Source organism: Barbatula barbatula (genome assembly GCF_947034865.1).
Source record: "Barbatula barbatula genome assembly, chromosome: 7".
NCBI classification, from domain to species: Eukaryota; Metazoa; Chordata; class Actinopteri; order Cypriniformes; family Nemacheilidae; genus Barbatula; species Barbatula barbatula.
In genome coordinates this window covers 18,309,874-18,333,109 of record NC_136770.1, presented here as the reverse complement: position 1 = coordinate 18,333,109, position 23,236 = coordinate 18,309,874, and the positions used below count along the sequence as shown (strand labels likewise).

The following is a 23,236-nucleotide window of genomic DNA, read 5'->3' as shown; positions in this document are numbered from 1 at the left end:
CCTTTTCTGACTACCACAGTATGGATCTGGTGTTGTGGTTTACAGATCATAAGACATTTATAAAAACATTTTTGAAGTAATCTATTACTTATCTAAATATGTGGCACAGAATCTGTCTTTATGGTTTTTAAAATAATGATTGATATTTAAGGGTTTGGTCAGATTTGGAAGGTAATGCTTGCATCATTTGTGTAGATATAGCAAATTGACCACAGATAATTTGACAAACTTCTACACTAACTCGCTATTTAAAAATATAAAACTGAGCAAGCAAAAAAGAAAGTGTAAGAGTTATAGCAAAACATGAATCTACATTAGCTTGGATTTTAGTGACAAGGTCTTAAAGGGTACATAATCTAGCTTTAAAATAACCTCAGTTACAAACAGCAGTCTTATTGCATCGACACCATCAACTGATGAGTGTCCAGTCCAAAAAAATAACAGAAACGTGTTAACCTATGTAAATAATAATTTACGGCACCACAAAAATATAATATATAAATAATGTGCTCTGCAAATGTGAAAGCATGGCATGGCACATGTCATTCAACCAGTCAACAATGCACACAACATTAAAAGCAAATGAAATCTATTAATAGCAGACTAATCTAATCAAATTAACATATGCACATGCCATTGAATTTGTTATTTTAATGATTTAAAATAGTAATTTATTTCCATTATTTTGCAATAGTCAAACAGTGTTATAGCAGTAACATTACTGTATTAAGTTTGAAAATACTGTCCGTACAGTCTGCTTTATTAGATTTTAAATCTGTAAATGCGAGAACTAAACTAACAAGGCTCTAAATATTTCAAGTCCCATAAACCGTACATGAATAAAATAAAATGTCTGAGCTATTTAAGGCACATGTTGCATAACCTGTAATGGCAGTGTTTGTCTACATTTGAATTGGGACATTTGATGAAATATTTTGGTTTATAAATGGATTAACCTATGCTCCCCATCCAGGCGTTCAGTTGTGTTGGTAGCCCATCTTATTTTTGCCTGACAGATAGGGATGAGCGAGTACAGCATTATCTGTATCTGTATCTGTATCTGTTAACCATATGAATTATCTGTATCTGTATCTGTACTCGGACTGGGCGGGGCCTAACCTGGAAGTGGGCGGGGTTTAACCCGGAAGTGGCCGGGTTGTCTTGAAAGGGGCGGGGCTTTAACCAGTATGTTATTTTTAATCATGCAATTGCTATGGGTTGATCAGAAATTGTTATATTTATTGCTGATTAGAAAACTATTTACATGACAGCATCAGCATTGAGCTTCAGATCAATGGTTTTGATCCCGATAACAAACGAACTATATACAGAGCAGACGGTTAAAAAAAGAAAAAAAAATCTCAGACAGGCAGAGACGCAACGCTAGTCGCGTTCTACCAAGCACCGCGTCTGAACAAACCCCACGTTTACCAGAACTCTACTGGTTAATAAGTACTGCAAAAAAAAACGAAATAAAAAACAAACCTGAAGCTGAAGAAACCCTAAACGTTAACGGAAAAGACCCGCGAACCTGAGTGACTGAGGGAGAGACAGAGAGAGAAAGAGAGCTGTTCTCTTCTCAGCGTTCTGTGTGTGAGTGAGTGAGCAGAGCGGGACACAGCAAATCTGTATGTGTAAGGGAGGGGCGCTGTGACTAGCCTATCACAGAACGCAGACACAGTCAGCTACCCAATGAGGATTTTTATTCCATCCGAGCACAGATATTGACTCGTATTACTCGTATAATACTTGTACTCGGCAAATATGCTTTATCCGTACCGGATACTCGTTTCAGCCGAGTATCCGGCTCAACTCTACTGACAGAATTAGACCACAGTGAGAACTGCTTTAAGACTGTCCTTTGACAGTTGAACACATACTCTATGTATACAAGCGGTAACCTAAACACACAGTGAGAACTTTTTTCAGGAGTTAGGTCAAAACACATTGGTTGAACATGGTTGGCTTAGACCTTCTCTCAATATGAACTTCTCATATATGTCTGGATTTAGTTAAAGTTTACTGAAACTTATTATATATTTTTTTCCTACAGACAGAGTCTGATATTGATCTTAGCTCATTTCGTCAAAAAAGGTAAGGCTTTCCATTTTTTATACATCTAAGCTTTTTGCATGCATCATTTCGTATATGTGCTTGGCCAAAACCTGCATGTGGTTTACAGATGACTTGCCAAGAAACGTTTGTTTGGTACATAACAAGACATGTGAACAGAATATTCCCATTAAACTATGAGACATTCTTGTTCTTGAGCTCAAAACAAATGAGCAAAAATACAAACCATCTCAGCTGTCATTTGTTCCCTAAAAATATTTTCGTGATCCGCTCCAGTCCGGCCTGTTCACTATCACCCGCAGTGCTCGTGCAGAGGAGCGGGGATCTGTGCGTGCATATGAAGAAAGCTCATTCTCATGTATTTCAGAAGTCAGGTTGCTTTGCAAAGCTGTTAATAGTTTTCATAAAGTTTAACTTTAGGTGAGCCAAGACGATGATGCTCATTGCGTCAGCAATCAAGTCAAGTCAGCTTTATTTATATAGCGCTTTTTACAATTTTATTGTTACAAAGCAGCTGTACAAGAAAACATTGACTATAAGCAAAAAATATAAGGTTATGCAAGTCACAACACAGGTCAAATATCAGACAGACTATAAATTCCTATATGCAGTGTTAATTAAATAAAACTATAAAATTCTAGCAGCCCCCCGGCCAGGCAAAACGGTGGCGAGAAAAACAAAATTCCGCACAATGCAGTCCACTGTGACACCGGCACAAGTTATGATTATACATCTCAATATAATATTTCTCTAGTGAACTAGTGAAAATTGGAAAAAGAGAGATGGAGTTAATATAAATTTCAGGCAAACGTGCCAAAACGGCAAACTGAAATAAAAAGGGCTACAGACACATAACAAAACCTTTTTTCTCTGGATCAGACCTCCAATATAGCTTATAATGTGAAAAATAGCCTATAATGTGAGTATTTTCTTCAAAAGAAATTAAACTGTAGAAATATTTAAACATGCTCATAATAGCATTTCTTTTACCAAGTTAACGTTAGTGTAAGAGCAAGCAGCTATAGAAATTTGTATGAGTAAGTGTCTTCTAGTCGAATAACAAATAGTCGACTGAAGGGGTAGCCCTAATTGTTACACATGTTGTCTATCTTCCTACTGTATACATTTTTGTTTATATTTATCTATTGGCTATATCATAATAAATCTGATTATCATTAATTTTATGTCTTTAGTATATTTTCAAAACTTAAAACATTTTAGCTATGGTGAGCATTTAAATGAACTGTAATAAATAAATAAATAAATAAATAAAATCTAAAAAACCCTTGTGGCATCCTGTGGAGGGTGCTTCGGGAGTATGGGGTCTGTGGTCCTTTACTAAGGGCTGTCAGGTCCCTGTACGGCCGAAGCAGGAGCTTGGTTCGCATTGCCGGCAGTAAGTCGGACTTGTTCCCAGTGCATGTCGGACTCCGGCAGGGCTGCCCTTTGTCACCGGTTCTGTTCGTAATTTTTATGGACAGAATTTCTAGGCGCAGCCAGGGGCCGGAGGGTGTCAGGTTTGGGGACCACACGATCTCGTCTCTGCTATTTGCGGATGATGTTGTCGTGTTGGCCCCTTCAAACCAGGACCTTCAGCATGCACTGGGACGGTTTACAGCCGAGTGTGAAGAGGCTGGAATGAAAATCAGTACCTCCAAATCCGAGGCAATGGTCCTCAGTCGGGAAAGGGTGGCTTGCCCTCTTCAGGTTGGTGGAGAGTTACTTCCTCAAGTTGAGGAGTTTAAGTATCTCGGGGTCTTGTTCACGAGTGAGGGAAGGATGGAACGGGAGATTGACAGACGGATCGGTGCAGCTTCTGCAGTAATGCGGTCGATGTACCGGTCTGTCGTGGTGAAGAAAGAGCTGATCCGCAAGGCGAAGCTCTCAATTTACCGGTCAATCTACGTTCCTACTCTCACCTATGGTCATGAGCTTTGGGTCATGACCGAAAGGACAAGATCCCGGATACAGGCGGCTGAAATGAGCTTCCTCCGCAGGGTGGCTGGGCGATCCCTTAGAGATAGGGTGAGAAGCTCAGTCACCCAGGAGGAGCTCGGAGTAGAGCCGCTGCTCCTCCACATCGAGAGGGGTCAGCTGAGGTGGCTTGGGCATCTGTTACCGATGCCCACTGGACGCCTTCCCCGGTAGGTGTTCCGGATCCGTCCGACCGGGAGGAGACCCGGGGAAGACCTAGGACACGCTGGTGGGACTATGTCTCCCGGCTGGACTGGGAATGCCTCGGTGTCCCCACGGAAGAGCTGGAGGAAGTGTCTAGGGTGAGGGATGTCTGGGCATCTCTGCTTAGACTGCTGCCCCCGCGACCCGGCCCCGGATAAGCGGTAGAAAATGGATGGATGGAATCTAAGAAAAATTAGGTATAAGATAATTATAATAGGAAATTGTTACCGTGAAATAACCGTAAATTGTTACACAGCTGAGATGATTTTTCCTCTACAGTGTCAAAGAGAATGAATGAATCAGCAGATGAATTAATGGTGTGTCTTTGCTATGGTATTTGAAGTCTTTTAGCAGTGATTTTACTATTTGGAATAAGGTTCAGGTCATTAAGTGTATTTCCAGGTAACACCTCTCATAGTTAGTTGATGAGTGTTTGTTTTAGTTACACACTGTCCCTTTACAATGTAAGCAAAGGAACTGGGTGTAAAATGAGTCCGAAATCGTCATCAAAGTGCAGTGGCATTCTGTCAATAATCTTTTCTTTAAATCTCCCTTATGTTTTCACTACAGACGTGTTTTAAACTCCCCTTTTTGGTGGCAGGTGGCCTAGTGATTTCCTCAGCCAATCAGAGCTTTCCAGCTCAGGGGCTTGTCCAACCTGCTCGGCTGTATACGTAGCGGTGGCTGTATTTCATTGGCAAATTTTCTACTTTATGGTTTCGTCATTTTAGCTTTTGCTTGCGAGGGACACACCCATGTGCAGTGTAACGCTTAGCTTACACACTTAAGTGCAGCACACACAAGAAAATGAGGAAGTAACATAAGACCTTTTTCTCAGAATGTTCCTCGCATTTTAGCATTAGAAATGGTTAGTGTCAGACAAATTGTATAAAATGTATACCAATATTTTGTTATTACTAGATAGCTTTGTTCAAGGTGCTGAATGATACATGGACAATTTGTCCTTTGTGTCTGTTCAGAGCTAATACTGAACTTTGTGTCTACTGATAATGTTGTTTTTATTGCAGCTGATCAGAATATTTTGTGTCTTTCTGCCCTGATGTCACACACTGCACATGAACTGCTCTTGGCTAGTGTTTTGACAGAATTTTAGCTGCATTAGCGACTTTCACAGTTCTTCCTTTCTGTGGTTTGTGCTATGACACAGAATATCTCTCTGATCTCACTTTTCTGGTTGTCTTCCACCACTGAAAAGATGCATTGCATGCGACACCTTTATGTTCAAAACATTGATAAGTACATTTTTAGAAGCGGAACTGTTTTGACACTGCATATTTAAAATTGAATTAGCAATCGACAAAGACCATATTTTCATTGAATTTGTCATTGATGTATGTTTTAAAATGTAATCAGTTTACACCATATTCTTCATATGGGCATCCAAAACAAAAATATTTCTTAATTCAGCTAACATTAATTTGGCAAAAAATAAAAAAGAGAGATACAATACTTAAAAACTTCTGCTAACACTTCTACTATTAGTGTTTTTCCTTTTATTTTGGCCAGAAACACGTGCTTTAAAAAAACATTTCCAGCTTTAGTTAACTTAGTTATTCCTCTAGACTTTGCTACACTGCATGTTATTTGTCTTAAGAGATTATATGTTGGGTGTGTTGGATATGCATCATACCAGAATATGCCATTAATTGCCGAAAATATTAAGAAGGGAAGGGTGCACATTAGCATTTCACAAGCTTCATTTTACTTATTCATTTGACATTTTACTTATTTTTAAGTTTGCAGTCTTTTCTGACTTTTAAAACTCCAGTAAATCGATATTTACGGCAGCTGATGGGGTGCCAGAAATATACCATAAAAAGAACAGTTTGTTCCCTGTAAAATGACATGTTTTTACAAAATATGTGAAAAATCTTTTTAGTAAGTAAAATTACGTTTTTTTTTACAGTTTTATGTGATGAGACACACAGGGAGAATTTCAGACCAAGCAAGTCAGTCACTGCAAGTATATTGTGTACTTCATAAAATACGCCATTGGTAGTGGCAAACGTGATCAATTCCTCAATTGTAGCTGTTTTTGCTGAGTTTGCTTACGTATATTGGCCAACGTCTAGCTTGATGTCATGCTGACACGGTTTACTTAAATAAAGCTCTAAATCTACCGGTACATTCGTACTGCACTGTTTGTGTTATACTTGCACAACCTGCCGTTGGCAATTTGCAGTGCAAACCCAATGTCGTCCCTGATTATTTTACAAATATGCTGCATGTCTTGCTCCAGAGAGAATAAAACTGAATTAAAAAGGTAAAACTGTCAATCAGTTTAGTTAAATCCCTCTCATCATAGTCTGTGGGCAACTACTCAACAGTTTATTCTCTAGATTCTCTAGGCTATGCTCTTTGATAGGATCCAGACATGAATGAATAAGTACTTGAGTATTTAATATGTTAGGGAATCTTTCAACTCTTGAGTGAACGGTTCCTCATTAAAAAATAATTTTGATCTAAAGGTGTATGCTTGAATGTCTCAAATTAGTTGAGAAACCAGTGTAAACCAGTAATTTTTTAAACGTGCTTGTTTGGTGATAAGCAGTGTTACAGGTTTTAAGACTGTGTGTGCAAACTGTTGGAGTAAATTCTTTTGGTAAATTCTCCCCTTCGATATGACGGACAGAAAACTTTAGGAACGCTTTGCTGCCCCAAGCACAGTGCATCTAAAGAATCATTATGCAGACTTGTAACGTAGAAATACATTTTAGTTTTAAAAGATAAAGAGGAAGCCAGGAGTCTGCATAACTGATTACATCTTTTTTCCATGGCTGTGAATCTGATGTGGTCTTTGGTTCAGATCTTTTTGAGGTCACTGGCTGGCTTTGTGAAAGTGTGATTCACCTGCAGGTTTGGTAAGTTCCAACGTTTGGCATAAACCTGAGTTTAGCATGCCAAACAAAGCCTATTTGTTATGTGTATGTGTGAATATGGGTGTATATTTTCTTTTGCCTGAGGGAAAATGGAAATTTGATTCTCCGTTTTATGTGTGTGTTTTTATGGTAAGAGGAAGAAGACCGCCATCATGTTATTTTTCTAACCACGTCCCTATCATTTACATTGTGTCCACTTTCTCTCGCAGTGCATCCTCCCAGAGAGGGAACAGCAGACCTATACGTTTTGAGCCTCCAATGTTGGACTTTCATGAACAGTAAGTCATAAGCTTAGTTCACTAGGTAGTGAATATAACATTTGTCTTGCAGTGTTGCATATAAACATCTGCATACTTCTCCGATGATTGAAACACGGATCGTATTTCTATTCCTAAAACAGGACACTTTGTCAGAATGCATCAGCTTTTCTATTGAATAAAGCCCAAAAATAGTTTAGTCTTCCATATAACACAGACCCAAATATAGCAATGTACTGTAAAAAAACAGGCCCATGTAATGTCTTGTGGTTTTTTTCTACAAGTTAGTAATTTCTCTATTTCTGTAGCATATTTCAAAACATGTATTTTAGTGTATTTGAATATAGTACAATTCAAAAACAGTTTGTCTTATATGAATCTTAGTATGTTTAGATCGAGGCCAACACCCATGCTTGCCTTATTACAAGGATTATTTTTATTAGCTGACTCCCTGTGAAGCCAGCAGGTCATGTGGTCTCAACAGCATATGACTCATTGCATTGTATACTTATGAAAAGGCTTTCAGTTTTAATTTTTTCATATTACAAAGACAGAGATGAATCTGTTCTTATAATAGTTACTTTATTGATTTTGTAGCTCAACAAAATACATTTCAAACACTCTTGCCCGGTTTCACAGACAAGGATTGTGACTAGTCCCAGACAAAAATGAAAGTTTGATCTGTTTTATCTGAAAAAAAGTTGCCTTGACATATCTTTAAATATGTAACTGCCATTGTTTTGTCTGCAGATGTGCACAGGTAATGTTTTTTTCAAAGGCATTTTAATAAAAGCCACTTAAATATCCTTATTTAATGAAGGAATAGTTCTGACTTAAACTAAGCCTTGTGTATGAAACCGGGCCTATGTACATTTTTTAAGTTAAACTCTGTAGAATTATCATACCTTTTATTATTAACAGGCCAATGTGTAATTTTTGGTAAGATCTGTTGATAGAAATGCAATATAATATACTTTGACATCAAATATATTAAAGACATGCATGTCTTCAGAGGTGTAAAAAGTTATTTTTTGTTCTTTCCTTCGAATGAGCTATTTCTATCTAAATACAACCCAGGTCCCCTTGTTATTGCCATGTCAGCATGTTGTTTCTACAGTATCCCTAAACAGATGAACTGCTTTATAAAACCCCTTTTTGTAAATACGATATCTCATTCGGCAAAGAAGCGAACAAAGTGATGACATCTTTGAAACTGATGACATCTACGACAACCTATGTAGTGCTTTGTGTGAGCGATTGGTTGCAATTCACAACCTCTCCGCTAGATGCCACTAAACATTACACAATGATATATTAAATAACAATTTCTAGTATACTTCAGTTTTTCAGCTCAACCTTAAAGCAACAACAAACCGTTTTTCGACCGTAAAATAATCTCACAAAAATTATTTTTGTGGTAGGAAAACTCTTAATTGGACTAATTTTACTGCCGTTGCTACCTAAGCAGCCCTCTATCGGCTTACGTCACACTTGTAACCTTGGTACACGGGTAGGTTCACAAGCACCGCCCAGCACCTGCTTTACGGCGTACGTCATGTTTAACAAACAAATAGGCTCTGTTACTTTACTTTTTTATGGCAACACAGGCTGCGTGACCTGATCGGTGGACATAGTTTCAAAACGATGTATCTGGGTACGCCGGTTACATCAGCTTTGTAAACAAATTCACGTGTATCACTGACAACGGGGAAACTTTGCGACATTATTTACGACACACGTATCAGACAATTGCGCTTATCAACCACATGGGGTAACCATACACCAAAACAGCTTGTTGTTGCTTTAAGTACAATAACATTCTGATAAATTTACATTTAGGCTTTTAACAGATGCTTTTGTGTAACATGTCTTACAAAATTTGACAAAAATAACACAATGACCTGTTAGAAATATGTAAGGCATAAAATTAAAAGTGCAATATATTAAAGGCTATATTCAAATGCATTATAAAAACAGATTCGATTTTGACTTAATTACTCCATATGTAAATGTTTAATGAAGCAATATGTCCATGTGAGGCTGTAAATTACAGGCGTGTGATTATAATTACAACGCACTGTCACTGTCTTGTCTTCACCCAGTTTGGGTGAATGACATTTTTGCTGCCGTTCCAACAGATAACACAGACTCTTTGTCAGATGTTCTTTGCATTATTCTAGTTTTTTCTCCCCACCCCCCACTATTAAAATCTCTCCTGCTCTTTAAGTGGTTATTACACAGCTTTGAGCAAGTCAGCCTCTCTCTACAGCAGTAGTAAATACACAGATTAATAAGTAGCTCCCCCTATTTTTTTTACCTGGCATTACATCATAACCAGCTGATAAACTTGTTGAAGGTAGTTGATTTTTTGCGCATTTTGAAAGTAGAGTTTTTATAGGACACTTTTCCTCATGTTCACAACACATGTAAATATAACGTCAAATAAAACTTAACAAGAGCATTCACCTGTCTTTCTTTCTTTTGTGAACGGATTTGAAATGATCCAGCGCTGTTTCAAGTAATCCACAGTTAAATTACATTTCAAGCACGTCTCTGCGGTTAGTTTAGTTTTAAACGTCTCATATTTCAAATCGTTCGTCCTAGGGCTCAAGAAATATGTCACAGCATACAGCGACTCGTAGTAATGTGCTCATGCTTTAAATTTTGTGTAAACTTCTAAATGTCTGTGTTTATAAATACAAAATAAAAATGCACAGTATATATTATGTTAACACATACTTTTATTCTGGATGCGATTTAATTGTGATTCATCGTAATTGAAACCAAATATAACAGGGGTCTTATTATCATTTGAGAAAGCATAGACTTTTTAGAGACCAAGTACTAGTCAACAATGGATAACCTTACTTAATCTCGCTTTGTCTTTCTCCACAGGCCAGTTGGAATGCCAAAAATGGAAAAAGTTTACTTACACAATCCAAGTTCAGAAGAAATAAGTTTAATATCAATATCAGCAACAACATCACATTTTCATGCATCCTTTTTTCAGAATAGGGTAAGTTCATTTTTATTTCGTCCACACCATCTTTCGCACTATTAACCTATGTTTATCACAGCGAGGCCTTCTTGTGACTTCCAGTCATAGCAACAAAAAGTAGTTTTTGTGCCAGCTGCTGGGTGTGTGGTGAATATTTAATCTTCCTGTGTGGCACAAAACACGACCTCAAAAGTCCTTAGATAAACATCTCAGCTCAGGCCACAGCTCATCTGATCAACACGCTAGTGGAAGCACCCATTTTCTTTGACCCTCTTCACACATAAAAAATGTTCAATGTCCATTAGCGTGGGTGAAACAGCAGGCCGGTGGCCTCGTGAAACTTCTAATTAAAGCTTTTAGCGTGTGTGCTCGCACTCCAGACAGTTATAAATTAAAGCCATCCCACCTGTTCCTGACACTTGCATAAATCAGCTTCAGTCCGCTCTGGCTAATGGCTTTTACCTGGTCAGCCATGAGGTCAGGAAAGATGAACTTTTAGACAACCATGAAGAGTTTACTCTTGTGTTAATGTTTCTTGATTTTGTATTTTTGGGTGTACCTGTAACAAATTGCTTTGGTTAATTTTGTAATGTTATCTGCTTTTTTCACAGATAATTCCACCTGGGGGCAACACCTCATTTGATGTCGTGTTTCTAGCACGAGTTGTAGGAAATGTAGAAAATACCTTATTTATTAACACATCGCATCATGGAGTGTTTACATACCAGGTACATTTGATGCTCTTATTCAAATTTGCCATCCTTAGTGAAAGGATCTTGAAACATGACATTTGACTGTGTTGTTTGATTTAGGTGTTTGGTGTGGGCATACCTAATCCCTACAGACTCAGGCCCTTTGTGGGGGCCAGAGTTCCAGTGAATAGCAGCTTCTCTCCACTCATAAGCATCTTTAACCCGCACAGTGAACCACTACAGGTCACCAAGGCTTCTTAACTTCTCATATCTTATTATTTTTGCATATAGACTGTCCAAATAATCATTGTTCAAATCTTTTTCTCATGGTACTTTTAGGTTGTAGAAATGTACACCAGTGGAGGAGACCTACATTTAGAACTGCCCACTGGACAACAGGGTGGCACCAAGAAATTATGGGTGGGTGTTAATCTGCATATCCAGACTGAATGACACTACAAGATTGCAGACTACCAAGGGATCTGCATATTAAAGTGCTCTTGTACCTAAAAATGAAAATGCTGCCATCATTTACTCACCCTCTTGTCATTTTAAACCTGAAGTGTGTCAATTATGTGAGACTATAATTTTTCGGGTTAACTGTCACCTTAAGACATCGCTAGTAATATTTCCACATTTTAGAAGTAATAATAAATTTATGATGATTAAATAAATAATCGGTCGCTGTCCTTCTGAAACCTTGGATGTCCAAATTCGCTGTTTTTCAGGAATGGAAAAATACTGTAATTTTTAAATGATTAAATACGGAGTTGTCAAATAATTTTTCATTGTTACTATGATGTGTTTTAACATCTTAAGTGTATACAGCCTTTTGGCTAGAATTGTATCGAAGGGGTTTCCATCTTTTCTGGGCTCTTTGCTGCCTTTTCTCATTATTTCACATAATGCTTTTACAAAAATATTTTCTTTATGTTTTTATAGGAGATTGCTCCATTTGAGACGAAGGGGGTGATGAGGGCCAGCTTCTCTTCTAGAGATGCCGACAACCACACAGCTTTTATCAGAATTAAAACCAATGCGTCCAACGAGGACGAGTTTATCATCCTCCCTGTTGAGGTTGAAGTCACCACAGGTCAGTTCCAGTCACCTTGCCTTATATTGTGTGATCAGTTATTCTGCCATCCCTGTCTGATTGTGTATGTTTTGTGCATCTAGCACCTGGTATATACTCCTCCACAGAGATGCTAGACTTTGGTACGCTTCGGTCGCAAGGTACGTTTCGTACACTATATTTGATGGCAAAGGAAGAGTACATAAAAAAGCACATTGTAGATATGTTTCCCTTTATTTTACAGATCGACCAAAACTACTCAATTTGCATTTGTTAAACTCTGGAGCAAAAGATGTATCGATCATGGTAAGCATATTTGTAGATCTGGCACGCTTTTTCATCTCATCAATAAAAAAAATCAGATTTTAAAGGCTTAATGTGATTTGTGTTGTACAGAGTGTTCGGCCAACTCCATCTAATGAAGCTGTCACAGTTGAGTTTAAACAAATCACACTAAAAGCTGGAGAGAGCCGATATACCAAAGTCGCAAGTATTAGTTTTGATGGTATGTACTATTCTCTTTGATCTGTTTAGTTTTATCTTTGTTGAGCACCTTTAGGTCGCTTTTCAGTCGAATCAATGCTTAAATAAATCAGTTAAATCAGACGTGTTGTCAAACAGTTGTGCACATCGAGTTGTGTATGATAAGTAGAAAAGAACAATGTACTATTTACTTTTCAACAAATATGAACAAAATAAATAAACACATCTCATCACATCATCAAACCAACGAAGCCGTTTTACATTTTAACAATGCTCTTTTATATAAAGTTATAAAAGCATTACTGTGCATACAACCATTTATTGTAAACACACGTGCTTAGTGTTTTCTTTGAAATAAACATGTTGGCAGATGTAACAATAGAAATGTTTTGATGATGCTTTTACATGTCAGCTTCAAAAGCAAGAAGATCAGAACTGTTTTCTGGGAAAATTACAGTGAAGGCAAAAGAGAAGAGCTACTCAAAACTTGAAATTCCTTATCAAGCTGAGGTTTTAGAAGGGTAAGAAATCCTAAATATTCATCAGCATTGATTTAATATTATTATCTATCATAAATAGTACATTTAAAAATATATATTTTTACTTTTTTCTAGATACTTGGGCTTCGACCACACAGCCACCCTGTTCCACATCAGAGACAGTCCTGTAGATCCTGTGGACAGGCCCATCTACCTCACTAATACCTTTAACTTTGCCATACGCATTCACAATGTGTCACTGCCTGAAGAGGCCAAAACAATGTTTAACGTAAGTCACGTTTCTAGACTCTGGAAGCTGAGAACATTGTGTCTTATTAGAATGTTAGTCAAAGTGACGAATGTCAAAATAAATAATTGTTGTCGTCATTGTTTTCAGGTGCGCAATTTCAGCATGCCAGTTCTTATTCCTCCCCACGAGTCGCGCTACATATTCTCCCTTTTGTTTCGGCCAGTACGACCTTCCATCAACATCGACAGCAACATTCTCCTTATCACCAATGCTTCTAAATTTCACCTGCCCGTCAGGGCCTACACAGGCTTCTTGGAGGTACATTTGGAACACCCACATGTGTGACGATTAATAATTGGATTAGTTCATCCAGAAATACGATTTGTCATGATTTACTCATCCTCGTGTTTTTATAAACTCATTTATTTGTTACAAAAGTAGATAATTTATTAAAAATCCAGTTGGGTGATGAATTGATAACACACCCAAGTGTGTCAACAAAACAGAGCTGTCTTAAACATTAAACCTTTTTACATTAAAATCACAGTGGCCACATTTTCTGTTGCCTACGAGAAAGCTTATACTATATAATAAATTACAAAAATGTTTCCCCCCACAAATTCCAAATCAGTTTTTTGTTTAAAAAGGGATAGTTCACCGAAAAATTTAAATTCTGTCAATTACCCTTTAGTTGTTCCAAACCTGTACACGTTTCTTTGTTCTGTTGAACACAAAGAGATATATTTTGGAATAATGTAAACAACCAAAAGTTCTGAAGCACCATTGACTGCCATAGTACTGTTTGAGCATTCAGGTCTGGCCATAACTACAGTTGACTTTAGATCTTTATCTCTTAACTGTAAATATTTTAACCTTTGCTGAATTTTAGAAAATGTCTGATGGCTTTCTTATTTAACAGCCTATTGTGCTTCCTCCGTGTCCTCGAGAGCACATCTTGGATTTTGGAATCCTTAGTGCCACAGATACAGGCAGTTTACTGTTTGTGGTTATCAACAGCAACCCAATAGAGGTATGAAGTTTCCTCATGTTCAGTACATTTGTGTGACATTTAGTAATTTCGAAAATAATAACAATAGTTAATGTTCCACAAATTGTTAACTTGAAGAGACTTTATAGCAAGCGATAGTTTCGGTTGATGTATGAATGTTATAGAATGTGTTTGTTTCTGCAGTTGGAGATAAAATCCTGGTTGGTCACAGGAGACAGTCTCTCAATGGAGTTACTTAACACAGAAAGAGGGAACAGAAGTGTAGCATTGAGCAGAATCAGAGAGCTCCAGAATACCTCAGCTGCCCAGCATAAAACCGTAAGAACACAGCGCTCACTACCCCATTATCGCCAAAACATCTGTGTTCTTAATATTACCTATTATATCCTAATATTGTTTTGGCACCACAGGGAGTCGTTGTAGCTGACATATCAAATATATAGTATAATGTGAATAAATCAAATATAATGTCTAGAATAGATGCCTCAAAATGATATATATCGAAACATTTTGAAGTTTGTGATCTTAGATTTATGTGTGATGTTACATCACGTAAATAAGTATGGATTTAATGATAAAGATCAATAAGTATAGTTTAACGGAGCCATACATATCCTAGGAGACAAATTATATCTGCAGGCGAACATATGACTTCCTGTAAAGTACTTGCATGTCTGTTGTGCTGAAGTTGCAAGATTTTTGGTTGCTGTGTGCTGTAAAGTTATGACCATCATTCTTCAGTTATTGGTGAAAGGGCAAAAGCACAATATACATAATGGAAGGCAAAGCGTTGAAATGGTTTTTCATCCAAACATGTTAGAGAGAGAAAGCAGAGAGCGTGTGTATTTAATATAATTTTATTGTTCCACATGATTCATTTCAATGGCCTCCCATCTCGTAACATTCCATCATGTTTCTGAATAAAACATGCTTCTTCCATTAGATGAATGTTAATTCACAATGTCAAGATCTTTAAAATGCCACAGTTTGTGAAATGTCGCTTTTTCTTGCCAAAATGTGACATTATGAGAAGAGAATTCCATGCGTGTTCTTTGCCATGTTTCATGTTTATCTGGTTTTAAAAAGTGAATAGGCGACTCTTTCTCAGACCAGTTTATCCATTTAAGGAAAGCAGCATGAATTTGGGACTATGTCATTTGTTTGTATGGGTGTTCATACCTATGTGTTGAATGTTTGGTTTCTCACAGGTTATTTTAGCCTCGGGCTATTACGCAGCATTTAAAGTCACTCTGTTGGCTAAAGCTTTAGAGGGAATTTATGATGGAGCCGTACACATTACAACAGACTATGAGGTATGCATTTCTTTCAGAACACATGTGGATGAGGGTGTATCTCAAAATAAACCAATAGCAGTCAACGGCAATGCTTCCCATAGCTTCAACTTCTTTGAATCTCTTTCAGATATTGACCATCCCTGTAAAGGCTCTCATAGCTGTAGGAACATTAAGCTGTTCACCTAAACACATCATCCTGCCACCTTCCTTCCCGGTGAGTTGTCCAGTGTTCTCAAAATTCAAGTCAGATGTTTGTTCACATTTTTTAACAATAGCTTAAAAGCACCTGTTCAGTGAGAGTGCATCAGAATGACACACTGCTGTATTGTTCATGTAACCTGAGCTCACATGATTAATTTCCACATCTACCCCCAGTCATTGTATGAGCACCACTCCCGTGTCCAGTGTTGTTCTAATTTGAGCTGTTTTGCAAACCACTCCCGATAACTCATTAGGTTTCATATGAATTTCAGGTAATGTTCTCATCCGCTTTGTTTTTGCTCCTTGATTTGCATATAGGGAAAAGTAGTTCACCAAGGGTTCAGCATTCAGAGTTCGTTTTCGCAGAAAGTAAGGCTTCAGCAAATTCGCTCGCTCACAGAAGACGTCCGGTTTTACTTCAAACGACTTCGCAATAACAAAGTGGAGTTGGAACCCAGACGAAAGTCCAAGGTGCTGTATGCTCTGATATACAGTGCACCTATCCACAGCGTTAAAAACGTTCAAACAACAAATATTTCATTAGGGTAAAACGTTGTGCATGTTTAAAATTAATCCATGGTATTTTATTTCTTTTCCAGATAGCAAACATTTATTTCGATGCCAGTTTGCAGTGTGGCGATCATTGTTACGTGGGCTTACCGTTTGTACTGAAATGTAAGTTTTTCTTCAGCCCTCATGTAGTTTTTTTCTAAATACGTTAGCATTGCATGCATTTCCTCTATATTCTTTTGTTTTCAATCCAGCGGAGTCCCGGCCCCATGGGTTGGTTATGCAGGAGGACATGTGGGATGCTGATGTAGATCTACATCAGAGGCTTCTGAAAAGATGGCGAGAGCTCAAAGAACAATCAGGCCTTGAGTGAGTCTCATTCCGAACTCAAAACCAGATTTGTTTAGATAATAGTGTATGCATTGTAGCGTTGTGACATGATGCTCATATTTGTGCAGAGTTGAAGCTCTCTTTGAAGTGAACACAGATCTGCAGAAGAACGTGCAGGCTAAAATCTCAGCGCAGCTCACATGGCCATCGTTGATCAACTCATCGCAACAGATCAATTTTCCTCTCACAAACACAAACAGCTCATCGGTAAATATTTCTACACATTTGTACACACACACAGATACAAATTTGCATGACCCCTGCTACTTAAACATATTGTTGTGAAAATGTATTTGTTTTTGAAATCATTTATTATGTGTAATAAATGCAACTCTTCTTTCATAACGATACACTGTTGTTGTAGTTCATAAAGTGTATATTAACAACAATTTCAAAACTAACTATCTTTATAGCTCTTTTTCTTGGTGTGGCCTTTAAAGAGACTTTCAAGACTCATTAAGTTATACACAGTCATGCATCAAAATTTGAAGCCCTTTAAAAATATTGCTAGCAAGATTATTTATAAGGGCTATGTGAAGGCTGAGTTTGCAAAGCAGACAAGCTCATATCATATGTGGGTGCTGGTAGTGTGGCTCCAATTAGCATCTTGTTAACATATTTAAAAAAAAAAACAGTTGCTTCATAATTTGTTTGTGGCAGGACTGTGTTTGTTTTAGAACACAAAGTGTCTTCAACTAATGTTGATCACATAGTTCGAAATTTGACAGGAAACCCATTCCATAAATGCTCAAATGTGATTATCTTCAGGTTTTTGCTGGCCCAGATCTCTCCCAGTCTGTCCCTAGGCCCTCATGTCATCTTTATTTTTTCTCCCGGATACATGCCTTGCTCTGTATGCAGGCACACAAATACTCATACAAACTATGATATTTTACCTAAAAGCATCGTCTTGCACTTATGTCTTCAAAGGAGGAAGAAGTTATTCTAGAAAACCCTGCTGACGTCCCAGTCTACGTTCAGGTTCTTCCTGTGGCTCTTTACCAAAATCCCTCAGTGTTCACAGGAAAACTTGCAGACAGGTAAAGGCAATATCTGTGAGCTTACCAGTGCTTTACTGGAAACCAGCAAAGAGGCCTATACATTTTGTATGTTGATATCTTAGTGATGTCTTATTTCTCTTACATTTGAAAGGTTTCCATCAGGAAAGTTGTCTAACATCAACATTGACACAAATACACTGGAATTCCAGGTTCAGAAAAATCAGGTATGTTATAATGGGGTTATTGTGTCCCTGTATGTATATTTTATCATACAGTTGGGTCACCTTGACTGTTCCTTCTACTACCTTGAATTCACTTACTTTCATGATGCCCTCACTAAGAATTGCTGTACAGTTGAGTAATTAAATCTGTATTTCAATATATATTTTTACCTCGACGTGTTAGTATTCAGAGCAACTCGTACTGCAAATTGTACTGCATTCGTCCTACACACACCCAGTTGTTTCTATTTGATTTTCATGCATGCTCAAAACATCGGAGGAATATACTTGGGCAAATTAGACTGTGACCCTCCTATCAATTCTATCCGTTCTGCACAGTTACTTTTGTGTTTCTTTGTTCAGCTAATTATTTGTGTGTGTGTTTGTTTTTGTCAGTCGTCAGTAATGAAGAGTTCAACAGGATTTGTTGAAGGTGTAATTCGACCCTACGTATACAACCTGCTTCTTATGCCTGGGGAGGTAATGTCAATCAACGTGAAGTTTAGACCCATCAGCAGTCACTCTGTGTCCTCTCTTCTGGTCGTCAGGTAAACTCAGCGTGCCAATTTGACTGTCAAAACACAACGAAAAGTGTGTCTGTACAGATTCAAGCATTGTCTTTCGTTTGTACAGGAACAATCTGACAGTAGTGGACCTGATCATGGTTCATGGTCGAGGCACAACAGAGAGTCTGAAGTTGGCTGGTAAAGCCCCAGGTGTCAGCACCTCCCTGAGGTTTAAACTTACCGAAGCATTCCTCAAAGACTGTTCAGCTGGTGAGAGTTTTAAAACGTTTAACAAAAACCATATTGGCACAATCTAGATTGTTACCTTCATTTTTGATTGCAATGACTAAGTGTTTATTTGTTTCTCTGTTCCGAAAGTCAAAGCCAAGGAACCAAACTTTACTCTCCGGAAGACTTTCAGGCTGGATAACACAGGTCTCCTCCCAATTCACATCCGATCTATGGAGATCAGTGGCAATGCATGCGAGGGCTATGGATTCAAAATTCTCAACTGTGAAGAATTTGCACTCCAACCAAATACTTCAAAAGACCTTATCATACTGTGAGTAGTTTCAGCATTAGGGGGGAGTGTTTCTTATACATGCTGATTTCTTTCTTATACATGCTGAGTTTAAGTTTGAGTCCGGTTTTTGCAGGTTTACACCTGATTTTACATCATCTCGAGTCATCCGGGAGCTGAAGTTGGTGACTGCGGGGGGCTCGGTGTTTGTGTTCATGCTGAATGCCTCATTGCCATATCACATGTTGGCAGTGTGTGCCGAGATTCTTCCCCGTCCCAACTGGGAGCTAGAGCTCTACATCATCGTCTCCGTCATTATGAGGTCTCATTTATCACATCACTGCACAGAATTTAGATTGTCTGAAAATCGTATTCGTATGTACCATTTTGTGTTGTATTTATTGTATCTATTATTTCTGTAGTGCCATGTTCCTGCTGGTCATTGCTACAGCTTATCTAGAGGCCCAAGGAATATGGGAGCCCTTCAAACGACGGTTGTCTGTGGAATCCAACTCTCCCATGGAGACTGGAAAACCATTTGATCTCAGGGAAATTGTGCGAATTCAAAGCGAGGCTAAGTAAGTTGGATTTGTAATATTGTCAAGTCATATTTCATCAATTCCTTTTCATTTATGCCATGTGGCATGTGATTTTGTGTGACAAGCCTTGTGTTTGATCTTTTCCAGCTTGAATGATTTTGCAGACTCAAACCAGAACTCGACAAGAGGAATGTACGGGTCAAGCTGTGGCGGGCGAGCTGGGGGTCGACAAGGTGGTCCGCACTCCAATTCCAATGGCAACGGTGCTCTGCCAGACAGCAAGGCCAGATCTGGTTCAGGCCGCTCTGGATCTATGCAATTGTCCTCCGCTTTTTCTGTCAATAAAGATAGTGGCCAAGGACTCGGCCAGCTGACGAACCGAAAGGCTCGCACTTCCAGGAATCAGCCGCAGGGTTCAGGCCTCCTGGAGAACCTCCAGACCTCAGGTCCCTCACAGTCCAACAGGGCCCATAGTACAGAGGATCAGGACTACAGCAGACTCCTGGTAGCCATGGATAGAGACCTTGACAGGCCAGAGCCTCTTGCCATCGCGTCTTCAGAACAGAATTCACAACCATCTTCGCAAAACAAAGGTAATGCAGATATTGAGAGAAGTAGAAGCTCAAATTTTGAAGACCCTCAGACTTTCAAAGTTGTTCATTAACAATATGTATTTTCCTTTCAGTCAAATGTTAATAGTCAAATGTTTTTTATGCCACGTTTACAAGGTGAAAAACTGAAGTTTTCGAAAAGTGTCGCATTATCAAAACGGTCTGCATTTACACGGATCCAGAAAACGGATAAAAATGCTGTAGTATGCACTCCAGGCCAGTGGATGGCGATGTTGTTGTAAAGAAACGGGACGTGCCTTGGCACATACACATGCACAGTTATAAGCCAAAAGTGCTTTTTAATACCGTTGGTGGAAGTATACTTGTTTAAAGTCTGGCGAATGTTAATCGTGTGTCTCCGCTGGTCTTATTGGTGCAGCAAATCCACATTTTGCTGGGGAAACGTTAATACATAGTCGAGCAGCGAGAGCTCACAACTAGAGAAGCCGCCATTTTGTTTTGGCTATAATCGTGTGACCGAGGGGTAATATGCATGCGCATGATGTCAAAAAGTTGCACTTTGAAACCTGTTTTCAAAAGTTTGCGTTTTCAGTCCCCCAAAACGCCATTTCTGTCTAAATGAACGGCTAAAATGCTTAAGATTTTTGTTGAAAACGGTCTTGTGTAAACGGCCTCTTAATTTGCTGAATGCAGAATATAGCTGTGATTTTTACGATTCTGTTTACATTTTTGTATCCTAAAGTGCTTGAATCAAAAGGGAAAGTGAAGAACAAAACAAAAGCTCTTAAGAGGAAAGAGGACAAGGAGAGGAAAACAAAGGGAAGAACTCAAGGAGAAGATTTAAAAGAACCACTTGCAGACAATGATGACAGCTCTTCTACCACCACTGAGACATCAAACCCAGACACGGAGGCCCATATTAAAGAGGTAAAAACACTAGATAAATCAATATTTTCTCAAAACAAACCTACTGTGTAATTTACGTTTTAAATGCATTTATTCGTTTATTTAGCATACCGTTTTATCCAAGTGACAAAGTGCGTTTTAAAATCCTATTCATTTGATCAAATCGTCTGCGTTCATGGGAATCAAACCCATGATTTAGCAGTTCAGCTACAGGAACATTATATGCACTCTTTGACTCAAATATGTTGTAATAACCAGGAGGCAGTGAAGGCGAAAGGAAAAACGGTAACCGCGGACAATGGAAAAGAAAGAGAAGAAATAACCCCCTCCCCAACTAAACCAAAAAATAAGAAACAATCGGCTACGAAAAAGGAGAACCAAGTGGAAAAATCCAGGTTTGTAAGGATTTCAAAGTATAAGTGTCATTCCAGTGTCACTAGCGGCATCACATAAAATTGTGATCTTTGAGCGACTCGACGGGGTGGCCCTGTGGCTTGAGTTTAGGGGGCTACCTATGTGGCTGTAAAATGAATCTGTGATTCAGTTTGGTGCCTTTAGTGGTAGAAAAACTTTTTTGTTTTCTTGTTTATACATTTGGCATCTTTTAGCCTCAGATCTTCTTTATACCGTCTTTTTTCTCTACACAGCTCTCTAGAACTCCCTTACATCACTCCTCTGGAGAAACAAGACAAACAGCGCAAAACCTTCAACAAAACTCTAAACAATCCAGGAATTCACGTTGTCACCAAACCACGAGGTCTGAGCAAATGTAAGTCAAGCATTCCAGCTCTTCCATTTGTCTATTAACTCTTAGGAAGTTAATAATTTTCTCTGTTTGCCACAGTGGTCAGTGGAAAGATGGGGGATGAGCGGCCATCACCACTTGGAAAGTTTCTATCCAATGGCTCCATGCAAGAGCTGTGCCATAGCAGTGGATCTGAGGGGGAGAAAGAGTCCCCCCCTCCAGAATGGGACGTTCCCCTCAGCAAAACTGGTAATGGCGAGTGATGAATCTTGAATAAACTGGGCCCTGTTTAGCATATATAGACTTGTATATAATATAAATTGCTGTATACTTATCGCTTCCGTGATTTAAATGCATGGCCAGTTTATAGCTGTATAGTTGTTTTCTACTTGTTTTGTTTAATACGGAATCTAATACTTTTATCAGAAGCGGACAGTCTTCAGCAGATATCTATGCAGACCATGCATGCAGACCAATTCCTGAAAGGATCCGGTTCAGTTATGTCCAGAACCAGCTCCCCACCCCCAACCTCCCCTAACCTGGTGCCTCGTGGAAGCTACAGCAGCATGCTTCACACCAACAGGTAACCTGTAATACACAAACTACACCTGGTTGTGAGTGAGTGACTGGCATTTTTTAAATTGCCATTGAGACATTTGTATAGGAGATATGAGTTGCTTCTCTTGTATATTTTTATAGCGAGGTAAATTTAAAGAAGGCTCCAGGGAATAAGCTCACCAAATCAGCCTCTCTGCCTGGCCAAAATGGAAACCCTACCTTTGCAGCTGTAGCTGCTGGATATGACAAAAGTCCCGGTGAGTTCATTTGTCAGTTTGCTGCTGATGGGAACACGTTTAATGTTGTTGTGTATTATGCAGTCGTCCTACACTTTTGTTTCCGCAGGTGGCAGTGGCTCAGGTAAGCCTGATAGTCTGGCAAAGGGGACGCTGAATCACATGACATCAGTGGAAAGTGACGGGTCTGAAAGGTGTGGTATTTTTTATAAGATCACAATCTTTTACTTTACAAACATGTTTTCATGATGTTATTGTGTACCTTTTAGCTCCGGACTGTGGACCCCTATAGATAGCACCAGCAGCCCCAGTTTCGGTTCAGTTAATGTTTTTTCCGCTTTTGGACCCCACAACCTCTTCAACCTGTCGGGAGGTATGCAGCAACCAACCCAAAAAAAAAATGTGTTTTCTGTTTTTAATGTGTCTAATATCATGGTTATTCTTTTTAGTAGTTTGCAGAGAGATGAGTGTTCCTAATAATTCTGAGCCCCAGCAAAGTTGGCCTGAGTACACTCCTCCGTCACCGTCCATTTGGGATACCGAGCCTAGTAATTCTTGGGCTACCAGCACTGGATCTCCATCAACTCCAACTACTGTAAGACACCCTTACAATGTAGTAAATGCATGAAATAGAGATAGAAAACT

The 23,236-nt window shown here is 38.7% G+C and overlaps 1 protein-coding gene across 2 annotated transcripts in view; it reads left to right on the top strand.

Annotated features, from left to right (window-relative positions):
• Window positions 1-23,236, top strand: part of tmem131 (transmembrane protein 131) — a 32,878-nt gene that overhangs the window by 8,634 nt on the left and 1,008 nt on the right. Inside the window, exons 3-40 of one of the 2 annotated variants that reach the window (XM_079460229.1) lie at window positions 2,054-2,094; window positions 7,361-7,429; window positions 10,304-10,424; window positions 11,018-11,134; window positions 11,219-11,341; window positions 11,438-11,518; window positions 12,041-12,191; window positions 12,275-12,331; window positions 12,415-12,476; window positions 12,567-12,675; window positions 13,066-13,174; window positions 13,268-13,421; window positions 13,530-13,700; window positions 14,302-14,412; window positions 14,575-14,709; window positions 15,600-15,704; window positions 15,814-15,900; window positions 16,206-16,358; window positions 16,487-16,562; window positions 16,652-16,766; window positions 16,856-16,994; window positions 17,718-17,827; window positions 17,940-18,012; window positions 18,406-18,557; window positions 18,643-18,785; window positions 18,894-19,077; window positions 19,172-19,357; window positions 19,458-19,613; window positions 19,722-20,167; window positions 20,889-21,073; window positions 21,311-21,447; window positions 21,700-21,821; window positions 21,897-22,046; window positions 22,224-22,380; window positions 22,497-22,612; window positions 22,701-22,785; window positions 22,861-22,964; window positions 23,044-23,186. In XM_079460229.1, the coding sequence (XP_079316355.1) occupies window positions 2,054-2,094; window positions 7,361-7,429; window positions 10,304-10,424; window positions 11,018-11,134; window positions 11,219-11,341; window positions 11,438-11,518; window positions 12,041-12,191; window positions 12,275-12,331; window positions 12,415-12,476; window positions 12,567-12,675; window positions 13,066-13,174; window positions 13,268-13,421; window positions 13,530-13,700; window positions 14,302-14,412; window positions 14,575-14,709; window positions 15,600-15,704; window positions 15,814-15,900; window positions 16,206-16,358; window positions 16,487-16,562; window positions 16,652-16,766; window positions 16,856-16,994; window positions 17,718-17,827; window positions 17,940-18,012; window positions 18,406-18,557; window positions 18,643-18,785; window positions 18,894-19,077; window positions 19,172-19,357; window positions 19,458-19,613; window positions 19,722-20,167; window positions 20,889-21,073; window positions 21,311-21,447; window positions 21,700-21,821; window positions 21,897-22,046; window positions 22,224-22,380; window positions 22,497-22,612; window positions 22,701-22,785; window positions 22,861-22,964; window positions 23,044-23,186 (4,935 nt within the window). Of the gene's footprint in view, window positions 1-2,053; window positions 2,095-7,360; window positions 7,430-10,303; window positions 10,425-11,017; window positions 11,135-11,218; window positions 11,342-11,437; window positions 11,519-12,040; window positions 12,192-12,274; window positions 12,332-12,414; window positions 12,477-12,566; window positions 12,676-13,065; window positions 13,175-13,267; window positions 13,422-13,529; window positions 13,701-14,301; window positions 14,413-14,574; window positions 14,710-15,599; window positions 15,705-15,813; window positions 15,901-16,205; window positions 16,359-16,486; window positions 16,563-16,651; window positions 16,767-16,855; window positions 16,995-17,717; window positions 17,828-17,939; window positions 18,013-18,405; window positions 18,558-18,642; window positions 18,786-18,893; window positions 19,078-19,171; window positions 19,358-19,457; window positions 19,614-19,721; window positions 20,168-20,888; window positions 21,074-21,310; window positions 21,448-21,699; window positions 21,822-21,896; window positions 22,047-22,223; window positions 22,381-22,496; window positions 22,613-22,700; window positions 22,786-22,860; window positions 22,965-23,040; window positions 23,187-23,236 lie in introns of both variants that reach the window. The other variant, XM_079460228.1, reaches the window with a different exon arrangement.